Source organism: Hippopotamus amphibius, chromosome 10, assembly GCF_030028045.1.
Source record: "Hippopotamus amphibius kiboko isolate mHipAmp2 chromosome 10, mHipAmp2.hap2, whole genome shotgun sequence".
NCBI lineage: Eukaryota > Metazoa > Chordata > Mammalia > Artiodactyla > Hippopotamidae > Hippopotamus > Hippopotamus amphibius.
In genome coordinates, this window is record NC_080195.1 from 58,159,614 (window position 1) to 58,173,590 (window position 13,977).

The 13,977-nt window shown below is 35.4% G+C and overlaps 1 protein-coding gene across 1 annotated transcript in view; it reads left to right on the forward strand.

Annotated features, from left to right (window-relative positions):
* Window positions 1–13,977, forward strand: part of CFAP44 (cilia and flagella associated protein 44) — a 105,172-nt gene that overhangs the window by 53,234 nt on the left and 37,961 nt on the right. The window contains exons 18-23 of the mRNA XM_057696316.1: window positions 3,592–3,737; window positions 4,326–4,596; window positions 8,053–8,108; window positions 8,275–8,437; window positions 9,913–10,043; window positions 13,093–13,289. Coding sequence (XP_057552299.1) covers window positions 3,592–3,737; window positions 4,326–4,596; window positions 8,053–8,108; window positions 8,275–8,437; window positions 9,913–10,043; window positions 13,093–13,289 — 964 coding nt within the window. The remainder of the gene's footprint in view (window positions 1–3,591; window positions 3,738–4,325; window positions 4,597–8,052; window positions 8,109–8,274; window positions 8,438–9,912; window positions 10,044–13,092; window positions 13,290–13,977) is intronic.

Consider the following 13,977-nt stretch of genomic DNA (forward strand, 5'->3'; position numbering starts at 1 on the left):
TCAAAACTTTGATATCTTCTTATCATCTTTTGTCTTCCATTCTGCCATCTACATCTTTTTATTCTATTTCTTTATAAACTAGGCATCTTTCTTTCTCTTGCTGCTTTTGAAGATTTTGGGTTAAAAGGTGTAAATTCTTTTTAAAATTTTTTTTATTGACGTATAGTTGATTTACACTGTTGTGCCAATCTCTGCTGTACAGCAGAGTGACTCAGTTATCCACATATAGACATTCTTTTTCTTTTATAGTCTTTCCCATTATGGTTTATCACAGCATATTGAATATAGTTCTCTGTGCTTTGCAGTAGGACCTTGTTGTTTATCCATTCTGTATATAATAGTTTACTTCTGGTAATCCCATACTCCCAGTCCTTCCCTCCCCCACCCCCCTCCCCCTTGGCAACCACAAGTCTGTTCTCTCTGTCTGTGAGTCTGTTTCTGGTTTGTAAATTGTTTCATTTGTGCCATATTGTAGATTCCACATATAAGTGGTATCATGTGGTATTTGTCTTTCTCTTTCTGACTTACTTCACTTAGTATGATAATCTCTAGGTCCATCCATGTTGCTACCATTGGCATTATTCCATTCTTTTCTTATGGCTGAGTCATATTCCATTGTATATACATATCACATCTTCTTTATCCATTCTTCTGTTGATGGACATTTAGTTTGTTTCCATGTCTTGGCTACTGTGAGTAGTGCTGCTATGAACATAGGGGTGCATGTATCTTTTGAATTATAGTTTTGTCCAGATATATGCCCAGGAGTGGATTGCTGGATCATATGATAATTCTATTTTTTGTTTTCTGAGGAACTTCCATACTCTTTTCCATAGTGGCTGCACCAATTTACATTCCCACCAACAGTGTAGGAGGGTTCCCTTTTCTCCACACCCTCTCCAGCATTTGTTATTTCTAGACTTTTTAATGATGGCCATTCTGACCTGTGTGAGGTGTTACCTCTTTGTAGCTTTGATTTGTATTTCTCTAATAATCAGCAGTGTTGAGCATCTTTTCATGTGCCTGCTGGCCATCTATATGTCTTCTTTGGAGAAATGTCTATTTAGGTCTTCTGCCCATTTTTTGATTGGGTTGTTTGTTTTTTTGTTGTTGAGTTGTATGAGCTGTTTGTATATTTTGGAGATTAAGCACTTGTCTGTCACATCATTTGTAAATGTTTTCTCTGATTTTTTTTTTTATGGTTTCCTTTGCTGTGCAAAAACTTGTAAGTTTGATTAGGCCCCATCTGTTTATTTTTGTTTTTATTTCTGTTGCCTTGGGAGACTGACCTAAGAAAACATCGGTATGATTTATGTCAGAGAATGTTTTGCCTGTGCTCTCCTCTGGGAGTTTTATGGTGTCGTGTTAAAAGGTATAAATTCTTCAAATATCTTGCTTGTGGTTCATTGCATTTCTCATATTTCAGTACATTTATATTCAGTTTTAGAAAATTCTCAGATATTTATTGACCACAATATTGCTTCTGGTCCATCTTTTTAGTCTCTTCTTGTGGGATTCCAATTTTGTGTATATTAATCCTTATCATTATGTCCCATGTAGATCTTACACTCTTTTTTAAAAAAAATTTTACATCTTTATTTTCTCTTTCCTGCCTTAGTCTATATTTTCTGATTCTGTTCCAGCTTCATAACTCTAGCTTTAGCTGTGTCTAGTTGCTTTTAAACCAATCTACTGAATTCTAATTTCTGTCACTTTATTTGTCATTTTATTTTTCAGTCCTACAATTTTCATTTTTTCCATTATCTGCTTTTTTATAGATCCTAGCTGACTTCTGAAATTTTCTATATTGCCTTCAAAGCCCTTAAATATATTAATCATATTTTAAAAATTTTTGTTGAAGTATAGTTAATTTACAATGTTGTTAGTTTCTGCTGTACAACAAGGTGAATCAGCTATATGTACACATATATCCCCATATCCCCTCCCTCTTGAGCCTCCCTCCCACCCTCCCCCTCCCACCCCTCTAGCTCATCACCAAGCACTGAGCTGATCTCCCTGTGCTATGCAGCAGCTTCCCACTAGCCATCCAATTTACTTTTGGTAGTGTATATATATCAATGCTACTCTCTTACTTCATCCCAGCTTCCTCTTCCCCACTGTGTCCTCGAGTCCATTCTCTATGTCTGTGTCTTTATTCTTGCCCTGCCACTAGGTTCATCAGTACCGTTTTTTTAGACTCCATATGTATGCATTAGCATACAGTATTTGTTTTTCTGACATACTTCATTCTGTGTGATGGACTCTAGGTCCATCCACCTCACTGCAAATAACTCAATTTCATTCCATTTTATGGCTGAGTAATATTCCATTGTATATATGTGCCACATTGTCTTATCCATTCATCTGTCGATGGGCATTTAGGTTGCTTCCATGTCCTGGCTATTGTAAATAGTGCTGCTGTAAACATTGTGGTACATGTATGTTTTTGAATTATGGTTTTCTCAGGGTATATGCCCAGTAGTGGGATTGCTGGGTCATATGGTAGTTCTGTTTTTAGTTTTTTTAAGGAACCTCCATACTGTTTTCCATAGTGGCTGCATCAATTTACATTTCCACCAACAGTGCAGGAGCGTTCCCTTTTCTCCACACCTTCTCCAGCATTTATTGTTTCTAGATTTTTTGATGATGGCCATTCTGACTGGTGTGAGGTGATACCTCACTGTGGTTTTGATTTGCATAATCATATTTATTTTGAATTCCATTTTGAAAACACCTCTATCACTATTGTACTTTTCTTCAATCTGATTTTTCTTTCAATTTTCAATCAAAACTTTTCTTTATTAATATACCTAGTTTTTTTTTTTTTTAATTGAATGCTAGACCTTGTCTGTGAAAAACTGTAGCATCAGCTTGAGTCTCTGTATATTGCTACTGTCCCCTGGATATTTATTTTTGTTTTTGGAAAGCAACTAGAAATCCTAGATCAGTTTCATTCAGTCAGTGATTGAGAAGACTTGAAATTAGGTTTTACTTCCTATGAGGGCCAGTCTATTTCTAGTTTATCCATACATGTGGGATATAGTGCTCCAGGGTTGCAATGGAAAGCCCAGTGGAAGGTGTGTTTACAATGGCTCCTTCTTCTTGGAGGACCATGTAAATTCTTTTTCTTTAAGCCCATGACACTGCAAATTGCTCTGCTCACCTTCTTAACCTCTCATCTGCCGCTTTCAGAATTGGCAATTGCCCTAGGGAGGAAAAAAAAGTCTCTTAGACTGGAAATCTCTGGAAACCATGATCTACAAAACTATTGTTAAATACTGCTTATGCAGAATAATCCTCGAAATAAAATGGAATTCAGAATGTAGATAGAAGCGATATCTCTCTTGTATTGACTTTTAAGTGGGAGCATGTCATTTTAAGGTGTTTTATTTTTATAATTATATACTTGCATATAAACAAATAGGTTTTTTAAAGCATCTCCATCTGTAATCATAGAAATCATACAAAATGTATATGTTTTAAAAAATCTATTTTATGTGTTGAAATTTTGAAATAATCAAAAACTCCTCATGTGGTCTTAGATGTTTTATATTTAGGTACTACCTTCTGTGTTATTTATCTCTTTTCCAGGGTGGCTATGATTCTGGTTTTCTGTATCATTGTGAGTTCCCCCCACGTGACAAAAGCAGTGATATCACGGAAAAGAAAGATGAACCTTTTGATTTCCGTCTTCTTGAGGATACAGAGGATAATCCCATCACAACGATCACTTTCAGGTGACCAGAATTTCAGAAAGCTTTAAAAACACTATATCCCATCATTGTCTGTTTTTGTCCATCATTAATATTGTCAATTTTAAAGATCTGTCCAAATAGAGGAGTACTCAAACAATGTTTAGTTAAATAAATGGAGTGACTAAAGTAGAATCAAAGCTAATCCTGAAACTACTTCAATCCCTTCTATCAAGTATTCTGTCAGAATTTATCACACAGTTGAATTGTAAGGATATTCTTTCTGTTACTCAGAAGGATGCTACTGCACTGTCAGATAATGAAAGTTCTAGGTTACTGTGATTCTGGAGAAATCACAGCTTGAATCATTAGTCCTTTAATAATTGGGAATTAAGCATATATGCTGGTCATTCTTTTGAAGACCAAATATAATAGCTCCAAAGTTCAAATTGTGTTTTTCTCCTTCTAACATTTTGTGTTAGTTTGCTAGAGCTGCCATAGTTAGAGGTTCAACATGTGAATTTTGTGGGGACACAATGTACTCCATAACATCTTTGTTATTCAAACTTTAGTCATCTGTCAATTAATTTAAAATTAATATGAAGAACAATTTACTTTGCTTTTGTTTCATAGCATTAACCAAGAAATGATGTTTTGTGGAATGCAAAATGGAGCAATTCGAGTCTATATCCTAAATAAGAATGATCCTTCATTGACCAATTTGGAGGACTACTGGCACTTCGATATGCATGACAATAATTATGGATGTATTAAAGCCATCTCCACCAGCTTTGATGACCGTTTCTTGGTGACTACCGGAGCAGATAGTAATATCTTTGTTTTCAGCATTTTTTCTGAATTTGAGCTAAAGAAAGTCATGAAAGCCAAAGTGCCATCTCCCAGGGTATGTAACTAATAATAACAACTTTATTTTTAATACTGTGATGTTAAAATGCTCATAGTCTTTAAAAATGAAACTATTTAGACACAGATACCTTACATGGTAATCTTCCTACCAGTATTATAATTTTGCCTTTCTGGTGCCTCTGTTAACAATATTAAAGATGTTGAATTCACCTTTTTACTAAAGGTATAGAAGTCCCTCAATTAAAAAGACTGTCAATCTTTCTGTCTCCATCACTTCCACAAAGTTTTTTATTTTCAAGATGCACAATTTTTTTCAGATATATTTTGCTTTCTGTTTATTCATTCGCTTATTGAAGAGGCAAATGTGGAAGGCATATCATAATTTGTACCTTTGAAAGGGGTTATAAAAATATTGTCTTTAGTATTAGAATGTAACCGTGTCCTCAGAGATTCACTTAAATTGTTGTATTCTTAAGCAGAATACATTATTGGCTTTGTAATGAAGATGAGTGTTTGGATCCCCAAATTATATCCCTGTGCCCAAATTATATCCCTTTTGCCCTATCACAAGACCTAAATTTTCTATTATCAAAATGGTTCCTTTGGATAAAATCACTAATAACTGTCAGAATTGCTTCCAAAGAATAAGGAATTGTATTAGACCAAAGTTAAAATTCCTGTGAACACATTGGCTTCCTATACAACAGGTAGCCCACTTCAAAAGAACATGAAAAGAATGTAGAGAAGATTTGAGCAGGTAAATTTTCATTTCTATTAATAGCAGCAAAATTTGGAGAAGGAACTGTTGTCTAAAAAGATCCAGACCAGGAAGAGGAATTTTTCAGACGGGAAAGTGTATGAACAAGAAGAAAATCTTTCTCTTTCTACTTAGTGCCAACTCTCTATGGAAACCCATGTTAGTTAGAAAAAATCATTCCACATTTGTAGAATGGTTTCCATTTATTTATGACTGCAATCAACATTTCTTAAGTCACTGAAGCTGCCTCTGCCTTTAAGAAGGCAAAATGAGAAAGAATTGAATATACAACATTAAAAAACTAAGCTCTGTATAGGTCTGAGGCTCTTATCATGTTTTAGAATCACTGGGGAGCTCTTAAAAGTATAGATGCCTTAAAAGGTCAGACAAGGTGGAAGAGAAGCAGGGAAATGTCACACTTAACTGCAGGATACATTATGTTCATCAGAGGTATTTATACTAAAAGGAAAATAAAACTATGATTGCATGTAAACAGAGAACCCTCAGTGTAAGCTAATAAATGCACTAATGCTGCATGATAAGCCTGCATCCAATAACACATTATAAAATATCTCCTCCACATTGTGGAGAGGCAGAGTTGTCAAAGCAGGTCTATAAATTTTCAGCAACAGATACATCCTGTGCTTCTACCTGGTAATTGTATTAAAACAATAAAGCTTTTTAAAAGCATTCTTTTCAACTAATTGAAAATACTCCAAAGATGTACTGTAAAAAGACAAAGATGTGTGAGTGAAATTGAGTGAGTTATGGAAACAAATATGGAGATTGATTGAAGGCATACTCAAACTGGATTTTACCTCAAGCACTAGGATGGTTCAGTGAACTTTAGCTAAATATCTTTAAGGAAAAATGCAGTCTCAGCATCCTTGTGTGTGTTTTTGTGTGTGTGTGTGTGTGCACGCACATATGCACACAGTGTTTTATTTTTAATTAAGAATGAAGTCTTTCTGCACGTGTTAATCAAAATATATAGAAATTAAAAAAATAAACATGCTTTTAAAAAAAAAAAAAGTATAGATGCCTGAGCCCCACGCAAGAGCAATTAAATCAGAATCTTTGAAAGTGAGGCTCAGGCATCAGTACGGATCTTCTTCAGCTTGAGATACAGTGGGATTGTGTCCTGATGAGGCCATCAGAAGTTAAACTATCATGAGTTGAAAATGCATTTAATACACCTAACCTACTGAACACCACGGCTTAGCCTAGCCCACCTTAAACATGCTCGAACACTTACATTAGCCTACAGTTAGGCAAAATCATCTACCATAAAGCCTATTTTACAATACAGTGTTGACGACCACATGATTTGTTGAATGCTGTACTGAAAGTGAGAAGCAGAATGGTTGTGTGGGTACCGGCTGTTGCCCCTCATGGTCACGTGGCTGCCTGGGAGCTGTGGCTGCAGCAGCTGCCCAGCATCACGGGAGACTCTAGCCAGGAAAAGATCAGAATTCTACACCTGAAGTACGCTTTCTGCCGAATGCATATTGCTTTTGCACCATCATAAAATCAAAGTCGTTATGTTGACCATCGTAAGTCAGGGACCATCTGTATTTTATAAAACTCACCCCCTTCCCCACCTCCCACAGTTCTAGAGTGCAGTCAGGGTTGAGAACAATTGGCAGGTATTTTGGAACTCTTTGGAAGCACCTTTGTTTAACTCAAATTTATTGTAAACAGCTGAGGTCAGGAGATAGTTGGCTGACAGCAGTATCAAATCCTGGAAATCACAACTAATATTGGAGAAGCAAGGGGCTTAGCTCTGTACAGTAAAAGAATAAAGTTCAGTCAAGTTCTGTCCTAAGGGTTTAACAGTAACTAAAAGGTATTTGCCATCATTTGTCTCTTACATTGGTCATATTTTGTGACTTCACTTTATGAAAGTCATAAACCTTATCTTACATAAATGTAGATTTACATTTTATGTATATAAAGACTAGCACTGTAATAAAACAACTCAATCAAAAGAGAATATTTCTTTATAAAAACTGATAGCAAAAACAGAGACCTATGTGCTATGAAAGAGAATAAAGAATAAGTTCAATTTTATTTAAGAACTGGTTAGCTAGCAAACTAGGACTTTTTGTGTTATTCACTGGATTATAAATCAGCACTGCATCTGAATAAGTAAAGTACTTCAAAGTGATTTACTTCACAGTACTTCTTAATTTACACTGATTTCCTTTCTAAAGGGAGAGTCATATTTCTGATTTCATATCTTTTTTTCTCAAGGAGTGGGATTATATTATTCTGTGTATTTCCCACTGAATATCTTTGATAAGGTCAAGAGAAACACTTAAAATTGAAAAAAAAATACTTAAGTTTTTCATTGTATACACATATTTTGGGGAGATCAAAGCATATATGGAAGGAATATGCTAAAAAAATAAAAGTACTTTAAAATAAATTACCTGGAGGATTTTTTGGGTGTATTTTTTGTTAGTAGCACATGAATATTAGTAATTCACATTTTGGAGGGGAATATGGTGATACTAACATTTTGCATGCATGTGATTGAGTTTCTTTTTTGACCCACCTCTTTAAATGAAGTAGAAACAAATAAGTTTTTTCCCCAGTTTATTTTTTGTGACAATACTTTCCAGGCCTATAGTTGTTAGAAATTAGCAGAGAAAAGCCCTCAATTTACTACTTATTAGATATTTTAAGGGAAATAGGCAATTTAAAGGGGCTAACCTTTTACTCCCTTTCTTATAGTTTGGAATAGAAACAGAGCCAATTCCAGAAGATATTGAAGATCCTAAAGCCTACAGGTATGGGAATGTTGATCAATACCTTCTAGGACTGGGCTTTTGCAAAACATACCAACGTTTTACCAAAGCTGACCAAGTTAAATGAATTTCCAAATTATTAAATACTAATTTTCTCTTTGCTGTTACTTATCTTTAACATGTTATTTTTTTTAATTTCTGTTTTCAGTATTGAGAATGCCAGAAGAAAAAGAGAACATGACAAGTTAATGAAAGAAGTGGAAGAAATCAAGGCTGGGAAGAGAGAACGAATCAAAGCTTTAAGGAACGAATTACAGAAACTATTACAGATGAATGAAGAATTACCAACACATATGCAGTTTAAACGGACAGTAAGGCTCAAATAAATTTGATTTTAATTTTAACATATGCTGTTTCTGAATTGAGGCTGCTATTTTGCCAACAAGTAGGAACACTTAAAACCATCTTTAAATTTCCCTTGTCTGGTCGATCAGCATGTTGGCAGCAACTAAACTACTGTAGAACTTGTCACGCAACTTGGTTTGGATATAGATGAGCCTCTTTATACAAAGTTTACTTCTGGATTTAGCTACTTCACTTTTTTTTTTGGTAATAAGATATAAGTTTGAATCTGGTTATCAGTCCTTACCATACCTAGCCATTTGATTCTCTGTGGTTCCTTTTCTATAATTCATCAGCTCTATTGAAAAGATAGTACCTGGTTCATCCACAAAGTTTTTAAAAGATGACTTAGTGTAGTTGTAGCTATAGGAACAATCACCAAATTGTTTAAGCTAATGTTGTGTTAAATTTTTTTTCTGCGACTTGTTGCAAATCCCCATCTACCTGCTAGTGATGATTTTTCCCCATTCTTTAACATTATCTTAAATGGAATTACTGTCGAGAGCCTAATCAAATAAAAGCTCAGTACTTATTATCCTGGCTATACCCATGGGTTACCCAGTCCTATAATTCTAGAAGCACTCAGCCAGTTTCATTAAAACAACAACAACAACAACAAAAACTTTGGTGGACTCATAATAATTAACTCATTATATTGGTAAAAAAGACCAACTTGTAATGGTTAAAAGATGTTTGTTATTTTACTAATAAAAGGGTTGACACTTGCAAAATATGTTTGACAATTCAAAATAAAAAACTGAGGCAAGTTCTGTGGCTAAGCATCTCACATACACCATTACTTAAAGCACCAACACACCTGGAAAGAATAATTACTTTCAATTCAGTGTGAATGAAGGCCCTGATATTTTTCCAGGAGTGAAGGAAAGAAACGCGAGGCCCCTAAGTATTCTTATGGGGAAAATGGCCCCTTTGGTGAAGGACATTCAACTAGAACTTGGTTATATTGGGAAGACACCAAAAACATTACTGTCTTTCCTAGGTGGAGTCACATGGGAGGGAAGGTTCAGCTAATGATCAAGTGCCATGAACTTCTGCCTTGTGCCCAGCTGGTTATGTAATAGTAGTTACTTCGGGGTGGAGAGAGTTGCTTTTTTTTTTTTTTTTTTTTTTTTTTTTGTAAACTCTCCAAATATTCTGTTAGCATTCACTGTTTTTATTGTGGGAAAAATCTTTTAATATGTAACTGTATTTTTATCATTGTTAATTATTTCTGGGAACTTTTCTCCATATTTTGTGACAGTATAAAATCAGAAGTATGTTGTTTCTTTCTAGAATGAGAGAATTTACGATATTTAGGAGAGAATTATGATGTGGTATAAAATTGAGGACAAACCTTAAAATCTTACTTATATGTCTGAAATAGCATTGATAAAGTTCATTGATAAAAGTACCCATTCTGATGAACAAACCTACTTATTTGCAGGATTTTGATCTAGATTCTAAAATTCGTGCTGAGATTGACAGGAAAACAGCTAATAAAATTCAACGAGTGGAAAAGGAATTAGCATGGGAAAAAGATAAACACCAACTTGGCCTGATGAAGCTACAGAATAGGTAGGCTCCATATTTCCTGCAAGTTAAGATGTTTGAGAGCATATATTCAAAGAAAGTAGTTTCCAGTGGCTTAAATGGTCATATAAGAGGTCTCCTGAAGTAGCTACTGACTCCTAAAATCTCAAGGAATCCTCTTGTCACTGCTACAGATATTTTCCTGAGCTCACTCCTTCCTAGTTTGTCTGCGAAATTTTTTACAAACCAAATTATGTCATATATATTTACTTTGTTTTTTTGACAAACTATTTTATATCTAATTAACACACGAGTATGTACGTATTAGAAAATCAAAAATAAAATAGAGCCAAGGGACTTGTAATGAAAGATGACACCTTCCTGTCCAATTCCTTTCATGCATCAGTATGACTTCCCAGAGGAGACTGCTTTTTCTTTTTGCCTTTTTGAGATATAATTTACATACAGCAAAATGCATAAATCTTAATTGAATAGCTTGATACATTTTTACAGATGTATAAACATATACCCCCTACCTAGATTAAGAACATTTATAGCACTCCAGAAATTTCCCTCATGGCCTCCTCCCAGTAAATATTTACTCTCCAAAGGTGAATGTTTATCACCATAGATTAGTTGTGTCTGTGAACTTCATATACATGGAAAGCTGCAGTATGAACTCTTTTGTATCTGGCTTCTTTACTCAGTATCATGCCTGAGATTACCCATGTTAATGCAGGTAGCAGTACTTCATTCACCTTCATTGCTTTGTAATAGTCTATTAAATGGTTATACCACAATTTATTAATGCATTTAACTGCTGATGGATATTTGGCTACTGCTATTTTCTGGCTACAATGAATAATGCTGCTATGAACTTTCTTGTGCATGCCCTTCAAGGGACATAAGCACTTATTTGTTTGCTGTGTAATCAGGAGTGGAACTGCTGGGCTGTATGTTCTAAGCATGCTTAGCTTTATTAAACACTGACAGCTTTATTAAACACTGACGGTTTTTTCAATTAATTTATACTCTGATCATCAGTGTATTAGAATTCCAGTTGATCCCCACTGTATTTATTTCCTAGGGCTTCCATAACAAAGTACCATGGTCTGGCTGCCTTACAAAAACAGACATCTGTTACCTGATAACTCTGGAGACTGGAAGTCCAAAATCAGTGTTGGCTAAATCGGTTTCTTCTGAGAGCTGGGAGGGAGAATCTGTTCCATGCCTTTCTCTGAGCTTCTGGTGGTTTTGCCAGCAATCTTTGGTGTTTCTTATCTTGTAGATGCATCACTGCAAATCTTCTGTCTTTACATGGTGTCGTTTCTGTCCCTCTTCATAGAATATTCCCTCTGTGCTCGTCCAAATTCCCCCTTTTTGTAAGGACACCAGTCGTGTTGGATTAGGATCCACCGTAATGATTTCATTTTAACCTGATTACCTCCATCAAGGCCTTATTTCCAGATAAGGTACCTCATATTCTGAGGTACCTGGGGGGAGGGTTTAGGACTTCAACATATCCTTTTTGGGGGAAACAATTCAACCCATAACACGCATGCTTGCCATCACTGGGCGTCATCAGCTCTTTACATTTCAGCTATTCTGTAGTAGTGTCTCAGTGTGATTTAAATGGACATTTCCCAGATGAGAGATGATTTTCAGTCCCTTTTCCTATACTTATTGGTTATGTGTATATTCTCTTTTGTTAGGTGTTTGTTCAAATCTTTTCATTTAAAAATTGGGTTGTGGGAGTTATATATTCCGAATGAGTCTTTTGTCATCTGCATGACACATGTATATATGATATACCTATGTGTGTGTATGCATGCATGGAAAGTATCTTGCTCCATTCGGTGGCTTGTCTTTTTATCCTCACTATAGTGTCTTTCTGAGCAGAAGATTTTAATTTTAATAAAGTTCAGTTTATCAATGTTTTCTTTTTCAATTTATCAAGATTTTCACTAACTTTATGGTTAGTGCTTTCACATTGTAGTTAAGGAATCTCTTTGCCTATTCCCAATTTATAAAATATTCTCCATTTTCTTGTAGAAGCGCTACTGTTTTGCCATTACCTATCTTGGATAGTTTTTGTGGGTGGTATAGGTAGAGATCAAGTGTCTTTTGTTTCTATATGGATATCCAGTTGACCTACTATCATTTGCTGAAAAGACCATCCTTTCCTCACTAGATTGTAGCGGTCCTTTTGTCAAAAATCAGGTAACCATGAATATGTGGGTCTGTTTCTGAACTCTTCATTCTATTCCATTGGCCTATTTTTTGCATTAGTGTCACATGACCTTAATTATTGCTGACATCTGATACTGTAAATCGTCTGGCCTTGTTCTTCACCTTCAATATTGCTTGGGTCCTTTGCATAGAAGCAATGTCAGTTTTCACAACAAAACCTGTAAAGATTTTGATTGGAATTACATTGAATCTATAAATCAACTTAGACATAAGACATTTTAAAGGAATAATTGCTATATACATAAATTGATAAAGTTAAAAGATGAGGAAATGATTATGAACCAGTGCCAAAAAATAGCAACAATTAAATTGATGAATAACTTTCAAAAGGTAAATTTCTATGGGTTCTAAGAGAAAGGTGAACTGGAGAGTAGTACAGATTCCTGAGCTTAATGTTTTTTTATAGAAACAAATAGGGTAATATATGATATACACATATTTATCATCTCCTCGTCTGTTATCTATCACATGAGATAATAGATGAGACGATAGACAGGAAGATGAATTACATTTCCTCTGAGTTTGATATGATCCGTTTGGCTTTAAACTGCAGTCTGTCTGAAAAATTTTGACTCTTCTACATACTAGCAAAACAGTGGTATTATACTGTTAATAATGAGGTGGTTAGTATTTTCATTAGAAAGAAAATTCTACTTGTTCTTTAACTAAGTCCTATTCAACTTCCACTACACCCTTGTTGGTATGTGCATGGTTGAATTTGGGATCCAGCATGATATTATGGTATTGTTTATCAGCATAGTACATTGTGATCTTATTTATTACATAATAATCTTGCATCATTATTAAAATGGTGACTATTGCAAACAATTTTTTTTTCCTTCAGATTTCGTGATTCATTGGAAAGCGATACTATTGTGGTTCATGCCATACAAAGTGATCACAAGTTATCCTCCTATAGGCTTGTGAAGCCCTCTAAATACTCCAAATCCAAACGGCCAAGTCAATCAGAGAGAAGAACAAGCAAATTTGAGAGGTTCGAAAAAGATGGAGCTGGAAGAAAGGATAGCCAGAGGGATACAGGTAATCTAATTGATGAGAAGGCTTTTACATCCCTATTTTTTAAATTTAGAAATTGAATTATCTTTTTGTGAGCAGAACCTTTGAATCCCAGTCATGTGACTGAGAGTGGTTAAGAGCATCTGGTGCAGCTGATATCTTACTTCCTACTTCCAGCTATTCTGAAATCTAGGATCTCCCCAGACGCTGGGTATTCTAGCCAGTGTGTGTTCCCAGATTCCTGGGCCCCATCCCAGAGTGTAGGGCTAGAACACATCTCACACTCTTTTCCAAGAGCGTATGCATTAAACAGAATGATGGCTGAGAATACAGATGTAGAAGATAGTACCTCTAATTCCTGCGCCCTGCCTCTTGTGCCTGACCGCAGGGCGACTGTGGGTGACGGGGAGCAAGACAAGAATTCTGGGAATGGCTTGCAGAACCCAGCCAAGGATAAAGGGCACTACAGCCTGGCCAGATCTAGGCTGGTGCCCACGATACAGTAATACTAGTGCCCATGATACATTAATACTGGTTCACTCTCTTCACTGAGAAACCTTTAATGGCTTCTTTCTGCCTCTAGGATAAATTGTGAAACCATTATCTCCATATTTAATCCTCCCACAATATATCCCTATTTTATTTCCAGTAGTGCATTCTCATACTGCTCGACTGGCACGTTTAGCTTATTGTCCTGCTTGCTGCTTCTTAA